Below are 14810 nucleotides of genomic sequence, written 5' to 3' on the forward strand. Positions count from 1 at the left end.
TTAATTTATGCAAAACCTGCCACGGTGTGTGTCAGTCATGTGCACAGGCAAAACATTTCACACACAAATATAGACACGTGTCACACACACACACACACCCTTTCCTGTTATGCCTATATACTTCACTTTTTCTGCTGGGTAGCATTTCTCAACCAAACCTGATTCAGTTTTCCAGACAGAGAGGGTTGGTTACAGATAACAAACAGTTCCTGTGTTGTCAGGACTCCATGCCCCTATACAGATAATAGCCCTGGTGTTCTATCAGAACTGTGCACCCTGTGCTGGCCTGCACCAGACTCTGCTCTGATAGCCCATCTGTATCTGTGGCAGGCGGTAACCGCTAATATAGTCAGGCGCTAACTATGTACCTTGCAGGTTCTTCCTATTTTGAGGGGGAGTTAAAGGTCACTGTCTCATGACGTTGTTCAAATTCCTAATACTAAATTATGAAATATGCTAAATTTAGTTCAGGGTGAATACCATTAATGCTAGTACACTTACTCACCAGATTTAGTTTGGCTTGATTTCACCACACCAAATCAAACCGGTGAATAAGTAAAAGCAAATAAATTCAGTGTTCACTCAAACAATTGTCTTAAACGATCTCTCTAAAAAAAGGTCTTTACTGCAACAGGGAGTCAGGTTTGCGTTCTTCAGTGTGTAAGCCTACAAATTTAAGTAGGCTTTATGTCTAGATTTGGGTCAGAGAAGTGTTTAGGGCGGGCGGGGGAGGACCAGTGGAACTGGGTTAGAGGGTTCTGAAACACCCCTGGGTCTCTCCTCCCCTCCGCCAGTTGTGTCTAAACCCTAACTTCCTGTTCACAAACCCTGCACAGGAAGTGAAACGATGGCCACAAACGAAGCAGGTGGGACAGGGAAAAGAGAAGTGGGAAGAGAGAGGGAGATCCTCAACATATATTAAAAGTTTCCCCATATTCGATGAAGGTTGACATATAAAACAGAGGAACAAAGATACATATAGGGTGCGAGAGAGAGAGAGAGAGAGAAAAAAATGTTTGAAAGAGTGAATCACGTGTGTGTTTTCTTTTTCTCACAGCCTGCAGTGTAACCATCCACAACCGCTGTCGAGACACGTTGCCAAACTGTGCCAAAATGAAACAGAGGGTAAGAGATAACAGGATGTATATACAGGGTATTCGGAAAGAATTTTAGAATGCATTCCAGCCTTATTCTAAAACTGATTCAATAGTTTTTTTCCCCCTCATCAATCTACACACAATACTCCATAATGATGAAACAAAAACAGGTTATTAGAATTATTTTCTAATTTATTAAGTATCAAAAAATGAAATCACATTTACATAAGTTTTCCTATGCTTTTACTCAGTACTTTGTGGAAGTACCTTTTGGCAGTGATTACAGCCTTGAGTCTTCTTGGGTATGACACTACAAGCTTGGCACACCTGTATTTGGGGAGTTTCTCCTATTCTTTGCAGATCGTCTCAAGCTCTGTCAGGTTGGATGGGAAGCATTGAGGCACAGCATACAATGATATTTTAGATGATTCTGTGCTTCCAACTTTGTGGAAACAGTTTAGGGAAGGCTCTTTCCTGTTTCAGCATGACAATGCCCCTGTGGACAAAGCGAGGTCCATACAGAAATGATTTGTCGAGATTGGTGTGGAAGAACTTGACTGGCCTGCACAGAACCCTGGCCTGAACCCCATTGAACACCTTTGGGATGAATTGAATCTGCAAGCCAGGCCTAATCGCCCAACATCAGTTTCCCACCTCACTAATGCTCTTGTGGCGAAATGGAAGCAAGTCCCCACAGCAATGTTCTAACATCTAGTGGAAAGCCTTCCCAGAAGAGTGGAGGCTGTTATAGCAGCAAAGGGGGACCAACTCCATATTAATGTCCATGATTTTGGAATGAGATGTTCGACGAGCGGGTATCCACATACTTTTTGTCATGTAGTGCATATGTATACAGGTGAAGTCGGAAATTTACATACACCTTAGCCAAATACATTTAAACTCAGTTTTTCACAATTCCTGACATTTAATATTTAATATTCCGTGTCGTAGGTCAGTTAGGATCTCCACTTCAGAATAAAGTCAGAATAATAGTAGAGAGAATGATTTATTTCAGCTTTTATTTATTTCATCACATTTCCAGTGGGTCAGAAGTTTACATACACTTAATTAGTATTTGGTATTATTGCCTTTAAATTGTTTAACTTGGGTCAATTGTTTCGGGTAGCCTTCCACAAGATTCCCCACAATAAATTGGGTGAATTTTGGCCCATTCCTCTTGACAGAGCTGGTGTAACAATCAGGTGTGTAGGCCTCCTTGCTCGCACACACTTTTTCAGTTCTGCCCACAAATTGTCTATAGGATGGAGGCCAGGGCTTTGTGATGGCCACTCCAATACCTTGACTTTGTCAAGCCATTTTGCCACAACTTTGGAAGTATGATTGTGGTCATTGTCCATTCAGAAGACCCATTTGCGACCAAGTTTTAACTTCCTGACTGATGTCCTGAGATGTTGCTTCAATATAGCCACATAATTTGACATCCTCACGATGCCATCTATTTTGTGAAGTGCACCAGTCCCTCCTGCAGCAAAGCACCCCAACAACATGATGTTGCCACCTCCGTGCCTCACGGTTGGGATGGTGTTCTTCTGCTTGCAAGCCTCCCCCTTTTTCCTCCAAACATAACGATGGTCATTATGGCCTAACAGTTCTATTTTTGTTTCATCAGACCAGAGGACATTTCTCCAAAAAGTACCATCTTTGTCCCCATGTGCAGTTTCAAACCGTAGTCTGGCTTTTTGATGGCGATTTTGGAGCAGTGGCTTCTTCCTTGCTGAGCGGCCTTTCAGGTTCTGTCGATATAGGAGTTGTTTTACTGTGGATATAGATACATTTGTACCTGTTTCCTCCAGCATCTTCATAAGGTCCTTTGCTGTTGTTCTGGGATTGATTTGCACTTTTCGCACCAAAGTACGTTCATGTCTAGGAGACATAATGCGTCTCCTTCCTGAGCGGTATGACGGCTGCGTGGTCCTATGGTGTTTAAACCTGCGTACTATTGTTTGTACAGATGAACGTGGTACCTTCAGGCATTTGGAAATAGCTCCCAAGGATGAACCAGACTTGTGGAGGTCTACAATGTTTTTTCTGAGGTCTTGGCTGATTTATTTTGATTTTCCCATGATATAAAGCAAAGAGGCACTGAGTTTGAAGGTAGGCCTTGAAATACATCCACAGGTACACCTCCAATTGACTCAAATGATGTCAATTAGCCTATCAGAAGCCATGACATAATTTTCTGGAATTTTCCAAGCTGTTTAAGTGCACAGTCAACTTAGTGTATGTAAACTTTTAACCCACTGAAATTGTAATGCAGTGAATTATAAGTGAAATAATCTGTCTGTAAGCAATTGTTGGAATAATGACTTGTCATGCACAAAGTAGATGTCCTAACCGACTTGCCAAAACTATAGTTTGTTAACAAGAAATTTGTGGAGTAGTTGAAAAATGATTTATAATGACTCCAACCAATAGACATTATGGAGTAGTGTGTGTAGGCCAGTGACACACAATCTCCATTTAATCCATTTTAAATGCAGGCTGTAACACAACAACATTTGGAAAAAGTGAAGTGGTGTGAATACACTCTGAAGGCACTGTATACAAGCATGTAATAATATGTGGTAATGATATTGAACTGTACTCTATGTAACCACAGCAACAGAAGATGGCTCTCATGAGGAACAACTCAGCTCTGCAGAGCGTGACCCTTCGTACCAAAAGTCAGTACATGCAAATGCACACATACATGCTACATACTTCAAATTCTTTATTACATACGCAAAGGAAAACTTATTTTTCACTATTGGGTTGGTTTGTAATAACAATCAGGTTTGCAATTGAGCAAAAGTATCTGTAGTTTCACTTTTGAACTCTGAAATTGCATCTGACTCCTTTTTCATTATAAGAGTTTCCCTTTTATAATATTTCACTATATTTCTCCTCCTCTTCTCCTTCCTCCTCTATTCCCTCCTACTCCAACTTTATCTACTCCTCGTTAGCCCCCATGATGAGGGAACGCCCCAGCTCCGCCATCTACCACTCTGACAATCTCCGCCAATCCTTGCTGGGCTCGCGCCGTGGACGCTCCGGCCTTTCCCTCTCCAAGAGTGTCTCCACCAATAACATTGCAGGGTGAGCCCCGCCACTGCCTGCTCATTGGTCAAAGCACAAAAAGGGGGAGGTTACGAGGGAAACCACAGTCAAACTTGTCGTTGACATTAATAGTGACATCATGCCACGTATAGACTTTTCATAGTAGAAATGAAAGTCCCACTCACTAGTTAATATATATACAGTCCCAGTCTAAAAATTTGGACACCTACTCATTCCTGTATTTTTCCTTATTTTTAGGATTTTCTACATTGTTGAATGATAGTGAAGACATCAAAACCTTGAAATTAAACATATGGAAACATGACGTAAGCAAAAAAGTGTTAAACAAATCTAAATATATTTTATATTTGAGGTTCTTCAAAGTAGCCACCCTTTGCCTTGATGACAGCTTTGTACACTTTTGGCATTCTCTCAACCATCTTCTTGAGGTAGTCACCTAGAATGGATTTCAATTAACAGACACATCTCAGCATCAACTGTTCAGAGGAGATTGCGTGAATAAGGCCTTCATGGTCGAATTTCTGTAAAGAAACCACTACTATTGAACTTCCGGCGCCGACAGAGATGGCTGCCTCGCTTCGCGTTCCTAGGAAACTATGCAGTTTTTAGTTTTTTTTACGTGTTATTTCTTACATTAGTACCCCAGGTCATCTTAGGTTTCATTACATACAGTCGAGAAGAACTACTGAATATAAGATCAGCGTCAACTCACCATCAGTACAACCAAGAATATGATTTTCGCGAAGAGGATCCTGTGTTCTGCCTTTCAACCAGGACAACGGAATGGATCCCAGCCGGCGACCCAAAAAAACGACTCCGTAAAAGAGGGAAACGAGGCGGTCTTCTGGTCAGACTCCGGAGACGGGCACATCGTGCACCACTCCCTAGCATTCTTCTCGCCAATGTCCAGTCTCTTGACAACAAGGTTGATGAAATCCGAGCAAGGGTAGCATTCCAGAGGGACATCAGAGACTGTAACGTTCTTTGCTTCACGGAAACATGGCTCACTGGAGAGACGCTATCGGAGGCGGTGCAGCCAGCGGGTTTCTCCACGCATCGCGCCGACAGAAACAAACATCTTTCTGGTAAGAAGAGGGGCGGGGGCATATGCCTTATGGCTAACGAGACGTGGTGTGATCACAGAAACATACAGGAACTCAAATCCTTCTGTTCACCTGATTTAGAATTCCTCACAATCAAATGTCGACCGCATTATCTACCAAGAGAATTCTCTTCGATTATAATCACAGCCGTATATATTCCCCCCCAAGCAGACACATCGATGGCTCTGAACTAACTTTATTTGACTCTTTGCAAACTGGAATCCATACATCCTGAGGCTGCATTCAGTGTAGCTGGGGATTTTAACAAGGCTAATCTGAAAACAAGACTCCCTAAATTGTATATCGATTGCGCAACCAGGGCTGGAAAGACCTTGGATCATTGTTACTCTAACTTCCGCGACGCATATAAGGCCCTGCCCCGCCCTCCTTTCGGAAAAGCTGACCACGACTTTTGCTGATCCCTGCCTACAGACAGAAACTAAAACAAGAAGCTCCCACGCTGAGGTCTGTCCAACGTTGGTCCGACCAAGCTGATTCCACACTCCAAGACTGCTTCCATCACGTGGACTGGGATATGTTTCGTATTGCGTCAGATAACAACATTGACGAATACGCTGATTCGGTGTGCGAGTTCATTAGAACGTGCGTTGAAGATGTTGTTCCCATAGCAACAATTAAAACATTCCCTAAACAGAAACCGTGGATTGATGGCAGCATTCGCGTGAAACTGAAAGCGCGAACCACTGCTTTTAATCAGGGCAAGGTGACTGGTAACATGACCGAATACAAACAGTGCAGCTATTCCCTCCGCAAGGCTATCAAACAAGCTAAGCGTCAGTATAGAGACAAAGTAGAATCTCAATTCAACGGCTCAGACACAAGAGGTATGTGGCAGGGTCTACAGTCAATCACGGACTACAAGAAGAAAACCAGCCCAGTCACGGACCAGGATGTCTTGCTCCCAGGCAGACTAAATAACTTTTTTGCCCGCTTTGAGGACAATACAGTGCCACTGACACGACCTGCAACGAAAACATGCGGACTCTCCTTCACTGCAGCCGAGGTGAGTAAAACATTTAAACGTGTTAACCCTCGCAAGGCTGCAGGCCCAGACGGCATCCCCAGCCGCGCCCTCAGAGCATGCGCAGACCAGCTGGCCGGTGTGTTTACGGACATATTCAATCAATCCCTATACCAGTCTGCTGTTCCCACATGCTTCAAGAGGGCCACCATTGTTCCTGTTCCCAAGAAAGCTAAGGTAACTGAGCTAAACGACTACCGCCCCGTAGCACTCACGTCCGTCATCATGAAGTGCTTTGAGAGACTAGTCAAGGACCATATCACCTCCACCCTACCTGACACCCTAGACCCACTCCAATTTGCTTACCGCCCAAATAGGTCCACAGACGATGCAATCTCAACCACACTGCACACTGCCCTAACCCATCTGGACAAGAGGAATACCTATGTGAGAATGCTGTTCATCGACTACAGCTCGGCATTCAACACCATAGTACCCTGGGTCTCGACCCCGCCCTGTGCAACTGGGTACTGGACTTCCTGACGGGCCGCCCCCAGGTGGTGAGGGTAGGCAACAACATCTCCACCCCGCTGATCCTCAACACTGGGGCCCCACAAGGGTGCGTTCTGAGCCCTCTCCTGTACTCCCTGTTCACCCACGACTGCGTGGCCACGTACGCCTCCAACTCAATCATCAAGTTTGCGGACGACACAACAGTGGTAGGCTTGATTACCAACAACGACGAGACGGCCTACAGGGAGGAGGTGAGGGCCCTCGGAGTGTGGTGTCAGGAAAATAACCTCACACTCAACGTCAACAAAACTAAGGAGATGATTGTGGACTTCAGGAAACAGCAGAGGGAACACCCCCCTATCCACATCGATGGAACAGTAGTGGAGAGGGTAGTAAGTTTTAAGTTCCTCGGCATACACATCACAGACAAACTGAATTGGTCCACTCACACAGACAGCATCGTGAAGAAGGCGCAGCAGCGCCTCTTCAACCTCAGGAGGCTGAAGAAATTCGGCTTGTCACCAAAAGCACTCACAAACTTCTACAGATGCACAATCGAGAGCATCCTGGCGGGCTGTATCACCGCCTGGTACGGCAACTGCTCCGCCCACAACCGTAAGGCTCTCCAGAGGGTAGTGAGGTCTGCACAACGCATCACCGGGGGCAAATTACCTGCCCTCCAGGACACCTACACCACCCGATGTTACAGGAAGGCCATAAAGATCATCAAGGACAACAACCACCCGAGCCACTGCCTGTTCACCCCGCTATCATCCAGAAGGCGAGGTCAGTACAGGTGCATCAAAGCTGGGACCGAGAGACTGAAAAACAGCTTCTATCTCAAGGCCATCAGACTGTTAAACAGCCACCACTAACACTGACTCAACTCCAGCCACTTTAATAATGGGAATTAATGGGAAATGATGTAAAATATATCACTAGCCACTTTAAACAATGCTACCTAATAGAATGTTTACATACCCTACATTATTCATATCATATGTATACGTATATACTGTACTCTATATCATCTACTGCATCCTTATGTAATACATGTATCACTAGCCACTTTAACTATGCCACTTTGTTTACATACTCATCTCATATGTATATACTGTACTCGATGCCATCTACTGTATCTTGCCTATGCTGCTCTGTACCATCACTCATTCATATATCTTTATGTACATATTCTTTATCCCCTTACACTGTGTATAAGACAGTAGTTTTGGAATTGTTAGTTAGATTACTTATTGGTTATTACTGCATTGTCGGAACTAGAAAGCACAAGCATTTCGCTACACTCGCATTAACATCTGCTAACCATGTGTATGTGACAAATAACATTCGATTTGATTTGATTTGATTTAAAGGACAACAATAAGAAGAGACTTGCTTGGGCCAAGAAACACGAGCAATGAAATCTGTCCTTTGGTCTAATGAGTCCAAATTTGACTCATTTGTGAAACGCAGAGTAGGTGAACGGATGATCTACGCATGTGTGGTTCCCACCGTGAAGCATGGAGCAGGAGGTATGCTGGTGTGATGGTGCTTTGCTGGTGACCCTGTCAGTGATTTTATTTAGAATTCAAGGCACACTTAACCAGGATGGCTAACACAGCATTCTGCAGCGATATGCCATCCCATCTGGTTTGCGCTTTAGTAGGACTATATTTTGTTTTTCAACAGGGCAATGACCCAAAACACACATCCAGGGCTATTTGACCAAGAAGGAATGTGATTTATTGCTACATCAGATGACATGGCCTCCACAATCACCCGTCCTCAACCCAATTGAGATGGTTTGGGATGAGTTGCACTGCAGCATATGTGGCAACTTCTTCAAGACTGTTGGAAAAGCATTCCTCATGAATCTGGATGAAAGAATGCCAAGAGTGTGCAAAGCTGTCATCAAGGCAAAAGAGTGGATACTTTGAAGAATCTAAAATCTAAAATATATTTTGATTTGTTTAACACTTTTTTGGTTCCACATGATTCCATATGTGTTTTTTCATAGTTTTGATGTCTTCACGATTATTCTACCATGTAGAACATAGAAATGTTGATCCCATGTTTAATGTACTGAAATAAAAGATCCCAGAAATGTTCCTTATGCACACAAAACTTATTTCTCTCAATTGTTGTGCACAAATTTGTTTACGTCTCTGTTAGTGAACATTTCTCATTCGCCAAGATAATCCATCCACCTGACAGGTGTGGTTTATCAAGAAGCTGATTAAACAGCGTGATCATTACACAGGTGCATCTTGTGCTGGGGACAATTAAAGGCCACTCTAAAATGTGGAATTTTGTCACCCAACACAATGCCACAGATGTCTCAAGTTTTGAGGAAGGATGCACTTGGCATGCTGACTGCAGGAATATCCACCAGAGCTGTTGCCAGAGAATTTAATGTTAATTTGAGGAGTATTTCTGTCTGTAATAAAGCCCTTTTGTGGGGGGAAACTAATTCTGATTGGCTGGGGCTGGCTCCCCAGTGGGTGTGCCTGGACCCTCCCAGGGCAACTCATGGCTGCGCCAATTTCGAGTCACGTGAAATCTATAGATTAGGGCCTAACAAATGTATTTCAATTGACTGATTTCCTTATATGAACTGTAACTCAGTAAAATTGTAGAAATGGTTGCATGTTGCGTTTATATTTTTGTTCAGTGTGTGTGTGTGTGTGTGTGTAAGTAAGTATGTGTGTGTATATATATTTATATATATATATCCGTTTGTACTTTTGTTGTTTTCTGTGTACTCATACATATGTGGATGGTTTCTGTGTGCATGTTTGTGTTTACTGCATATGCATATGGTATGTGTATATTATACATGTTTATTGGTGCATGTGTATATGTGTATATATGTATATTTGTGTTTTTGTCCTGGCGTGTGTCCTCGTCCATGCCTCTGTATAGGAACCTGAATGATGACTCTCCCTTGGGGCTGCGCAGGATCCTGTCCCAGTCCACAGACTCGCTCAACTTCAGGAACAGAGCTATGTCCATGGAGTCGCTCAACGACGAGGGTAAGACCCAGGGATGTGGTTGTGCCTTCCTGGGATTAAGCGTGGGACATGTGTGCTATGTATTTGCTGCTGATCTTAAGCCTAGGCATACAGATTGTGTAATTTATGCAGGTCTTTGGGTCTGGGACAAGGTTGCATCCATTACACAGGGAAAGTCCTCAGGGATTTTGGGTAGAGGGTAAAAGGGATATCGGCAACTATCATGTCCATGTCTACATTGAAAATGTTTACATGAAAAAAGGATGAATATATATTCATTGTCAGGAGAGATTTTAAGACAATTAGAGGCCATTTGTTGTTTACACTGGATGAATGTTTTCCTCTCTCAGGAGAAGTGTACTACGCTTCCATGCTGGAGGAAATGGAGATTGAGGGGCGGGATTTTGAGGCGGACTCATGGAGCATGGCGGTGGACTCGGGCTACCTGCAGACGCATCGCAAAGACATCATCAAGAGGCAGGACGTCATCTATGGTGAGAGTGGTGACATGCACTGTACGTCTTGAACCTCTTTCCCTTTGTGGTGAAAAGATCATGGGCTGGGCGATGGAAAAAGTAGCAATTGCAGAGGCTGCTTGTTTCAGGTCATGGCCAACATCCACTACTGTTGTGCCCTTGAGCAAGGCACTTAACCCCGACATAGCTCCAGGGGTGCAGCTGACCCTGTACCTCCTCCCAAATGTTCATATGTGTGTGTTTCTGTCAGGTGATGTGTTTCTTTCAGGTGATGAACAGAGCAAAATATTAATTTCCTTCGCTAGATGGGCAATTATATTTTATCCCCATGTTACACGATTGACTCTTTCTTTGCGTTTTTTGTCCCCCGCAGAGCTGATCCAGACAGAGCTGCACCACGTGCGGACACTTCGCATTATGGAGCGAGTGTTCCGCCAGGGCATGCTGGAGGAGGTGCAGCTGGAGCCGGGCGTGGTGCACGCCATCTTCCCCTGCCTGGACCGCCTCACTGGCATCCATGTACGCTTCCTGGCACAGCTGCTCACACGGCGCAACCACAGCCTGCAGACTGGCAGCACCTACAACTTCACTATCCACCAGCTGGGAGATGTGCTGCTGGAACAGGTACAGTAGGTAGACAGACATGGACATTATACCAACTGCCTTATGTGATGTATACATTTACCATTCTATATCTATCCTACCCTGCCTTTCTAAGCGTCTTCGAAAGCCAAGTTATCAAACAAATCACCGACCATTTCGAATCCCACCGTACCTTCTATGCAATCTGGCTTCCGAGCTGTTCATGGGTGCACCTCAGCCACGCTCCTAAACGATATCATAACTGCCATCGATAAGAGACAATACTGTGCAGCCGTATTCATCGACCTGGCCAGGGCGTTCGACTCAGTCAATCACCACATTCTTATCGGCAGACTCAACAGCCTTGGTTTCTCAAATGACTGCCTCACCTGGTTCACCAACTACTTCTCTGATAGAGTTCAGTGTGTCAAATCTGAGGGCCTGTTGTCCGGACCTCTGGCAGTCTCTATGGTTGTGCCACAGGGTTCAATTCTCGGGCCAACTCTTTTCTCTGTATATATCAATGATGTCGCTCTTGCTGCTGGTGATTCTCTGATCCAACTCTTTGCCGACGACACCATTGTGTATACTTCTGGCCCTTCTTTGGACACTGCTAACTAACCTCCAGATGAGCTTCAATGCCTTACAACACTCCTTCCGTGGCCTCCAACTGCTCTTAAATGCAAGTAAAACTAAATGCATGCTCTTCAACTGATTGCTGCCCGCACCTGCCCGCCCGTCCAGCATCACTACTCTGGACGGGTCTGACCTAGAATATGTGGACAACTACAAATACCTAGGTGTCTGGTTAGACTGTAAACTCTCCTTCCAGACCCACATTAAGCATCTCCAATCCAAAATTAAATTTAGAATCAACTTCCTATTTCGCAGCAAAGCATCCTTCACTCATGCTGCCAAACATACCCTCGTAAAACTGACTATCCTACCGATCCTCAACTTCGGCGATGTCATTTACAAAATAGCCTCCAACACTCTACTCAACAAATTGGATGCAGTCTATCACATTACCATCCATTTTGTCACCAAAGCCCCATATACTACCCACCACTGCGACCTGTATGCACTCGTTGGCTGGCCTTCGTTTCATACTCGTCGCCAAACCCACTGGCTCCAGGTTATCTACAAGTCTTTGCTAGGTAAAGCCCTGCCTTATCTAAGTTCACTGGTCACCATAGCAGCACCCACCCGCAGCACTCACTCCAGCAGGTATATTTCACTGGTCTTCCGCAAAGCCAATTCCTCCTTCAACCACCTTTCCTTCCAGTTCTCTGCTGCCACTGACTGGAACGAACTGCAAAAATTTAAAACTTTTTTTCTACTGTATTATTGACTGTATGTTTGTTTATTCCTTGTAACTCTGTGTTGTTGTATGTGTCCAACTGCTTTGATTTATCTTGGCCAGGTCGCAGTTGTGAGAACTTGTTCTCAACTATCCTACCTGGTTAAATGAAGGTGAAATATATATATTTTTAAATTCATTGTTATTTTAACCTTTATTTAATTAGGCAAGTCAGTTAAGAACACATTTTTATTTACAATGACGGCCTAGGAACAGTGGGTTAACTGCCTTGTTCAGGGGAGAACGACATATTTTTTTCCTTGTCAGCTCGGGGATTCGATCTAGCAACCTTTTGGTTACTGGCCCAACACTCTAAACACGAGGCTACATGCCGCCCACCCATCCTAATTTGTCATTCATTCTTTGTAAGACCTGATCAACTATCTGGCCTTGATGGTCATATGTAATCTTAACTACAGTCGTGGCCAAATGTTTTGAGAATGACACAAATATGAATTTTCACAAAGTTTGCTGCTTCAGTGTCTTTAGATGTTAGATATTTTTGTCAGATGTTACTATGGAATACTGAAGTATAATTACAAGCATTTCAATAGTGTCAAACGCTTTTATTGACAATTACATGAAGTTAATGCAAAGAGTCAATATTTGCAGTGTTGACCCTTCTTTTGCAAGACCTCTGCAATCCGCCCTTGCGTGCTGTCAATTAACTTCTGGGCCACATCCTGATGGCAGCCCATTCCTGCATAATCAATGCTTGGAGTTTGTCAGAATTTGCGGGTTTTTGTTTGTCCACCCGCCTCTTGAGGATTGACCACAAGTTCTCAATGGGATTAAAGTCTGGGGAGTTTCCTGGCCATGGACCCAAAATATCGATGTTTTGTTCCCCGAGCTACTTAGTTATCACTTTTGCCTTATGGCAAGCTGCTCCATCATGCTGGAAAAGGCATTGTTCGTCACCAAACTGTTCCTGGATGGTTAGGAGAAGTTGCTCACGGAGGATGTGTTGGTACAATTCTTTATTCATGGCTGTGTTCTTAGGCAAAATTGTGAGTTAGCCCACTCCCTTGACTGAGAAGCAACCCCACACATGAATGGTCTCAGGATGCTTTCCTGTTGGCATGACACAGGACTGATGGTAGCGCTCACCTTGTCTTCTCCGGACAAGCTTTTTTCCGGATGCCCCAAACTATTGGAAAAGGGATTCATCAGAGAAAATGACTTCATCCCAGTCCTTAGCAGTCCAATCCCTGTACCTTTTGCAGAATATCAGTCTGTCCCTGATGTTTTTCCTGGAGAGAAGTGGCTTCTTTGCTGCCCTTCTTGACACCAGGCCATCCTCCAAAAGTCTTTGCCTCACTGTGTGTGCCAATGTACTCACACTTGCCTGCTGCCATTCCTGAGCAAGCTCTTTACTGGTGGTGCCTCGATCCCGCAGCTGAATAAAATTTAGGAGACAGTCCTGGCGCTTGCTGGACTTTCTTTGGCGCCCTGAAGCCTTCTTCACAACAATTGAACCGCTCTCCTTGAAGTTCTTGATGATCCGATAAATGGTTTATTTAGATGCAATCTTACTGGCAGCAATATCCTTGCCTGTGAAGCCCTTTTTGTGCAAAGAAATTATGACGGCACATGTTTCCTTGCAGGTAACCATTATTAACAGAGGAAGAACAATGATTCCAAGCACCACCCCCCTTTTGAAGCTTCTGTCAGTCTGTTATTCGAACTCAATCAGCATGACAGAGTGATCTCCAGCCTTGTCCTCGTCAACACTCACACCTGTGTTAACGAGAGAATCACTAACATGATGTCAGTTGGTACTTTTGTGGCAGGGCTGAAATGCAGTGGAAATGTTTTGGGGGGATTCAGTTCATTTGCATGGCAAAGTGGGACTTTGCAATTAATTGCAATTCATCTGATCACTCTTCATAACATTCTGGAGTATATGCAAATTACCATCATACAAACTGAGGCAGCAGACTTTGTTAAAATTAATATTTGTGTCATTTTCAAAACTTTTGGCCATGACTGTAAACTATACAGCCAGAGGAGTATGGTCCTCCCCTGGTTCCTCTCGAGGTTTCTTCCTTCCAGGGAGTTGATCCTAGCCACTCTGCTTCTGATTGAACTTTGGGGTCTAGGCCAGGGTACTTTAAATATATTTTACTTGATTGACGGATTGATTGTTTCTCTCAGTTCTCGGGCCAGTGTGCTGACGAGATGAGAAAGACCTACGCTGAGTTCTGCAGCCGCCACCTGAAGGCTGTCAAGCTGTACAAGGAGCTGCTGGCCAGAGACAAGAGGTTCCAGTACTTCATACGGGTAAGACGAAGAAGGAGAAGGGAAAAACAAGAAGGATACAATGAGTGATGAGACTTAATGCAATTTTTTACTTTTAAAACAATGCTTTTTAGAACGCTTTGGCACTATTCACATAATGTATTTCCTGTCAATAAAAAACCTTGAATTGAGATTGAAAGGGGAGGGGGGTAGAGTGAACAACAGAGGGAGAGCTTTTGTGTTTTCGTAATTCTTTAATAAACTCAAATTTTTGTCACCGTTACTAAGGTCTTAATTGCGATGATCATAATATTTGGTTGTTTCACCTTCCTTAGCAGAGAGAGAGAGAGTGAGAGAGGGGTCACATAGA

At 44.0% G+C, this 14810-nt stretch overlaps 1 protein-coding gene across 7 annotated transcripts in view; it reads left to right on the plus strand.

Annotated features, from left to right (window-relative positions):
• LOC115128500 (rho guanine nucleotide exchange factor 2-like) overlaps positions 1-14810 on the plus strand; it is a 102679-nt gene that overhangs the window by 54921 nt on the left and 32948 nt on the right. For 6 of the 7 annotated variants that reach the window (XM_029658380.2, XM_029658379.2, XM_029658374.2 and 3 more), the window contains 7 exons: positions 1058-1125; positions 3718-3781; positions 4061-4193; positions 9696-9805; positions 10135-10278; positions 10634-10884; positions 14357-14482. In XM_029658380.2, coding sequence (XP_029514240.1) covers positions 1058-1125; positions 3718-3781; positions 4061-4193; positions 9696-9805; positions 10135-10278; positions 10634-10884; positions 14357-14482 — 896 coding nt within the window. The remainder of the gene's footprint in view (positions 1-1057; positions 1126-3717; positions 3782-4060; positions 4194-9695; positions 9806-10134; positions 10279-10633; positions 10885-14356; positions 14483-14810) is intronic. The other variant, XM_029658375.2, reaches the window with a different exon arrangement.

Source organism: Oncorhynchus nerka, linkage group LG4 (assembly GCF_034236695.1).
Source record: "Oncorhynchus nerka isolate Pitt River linkage group LG4, Oner_Uvic_2.0, whole genome shotgun sequence".
NCBI classification, from domain to species: domain Eukaryota; kingdom Metazoa; phylum Chordata; class Actinopteri; order Salmoniformes; family Salmonidae; genus Oncorhynchus; species Oncorhynchus nerka.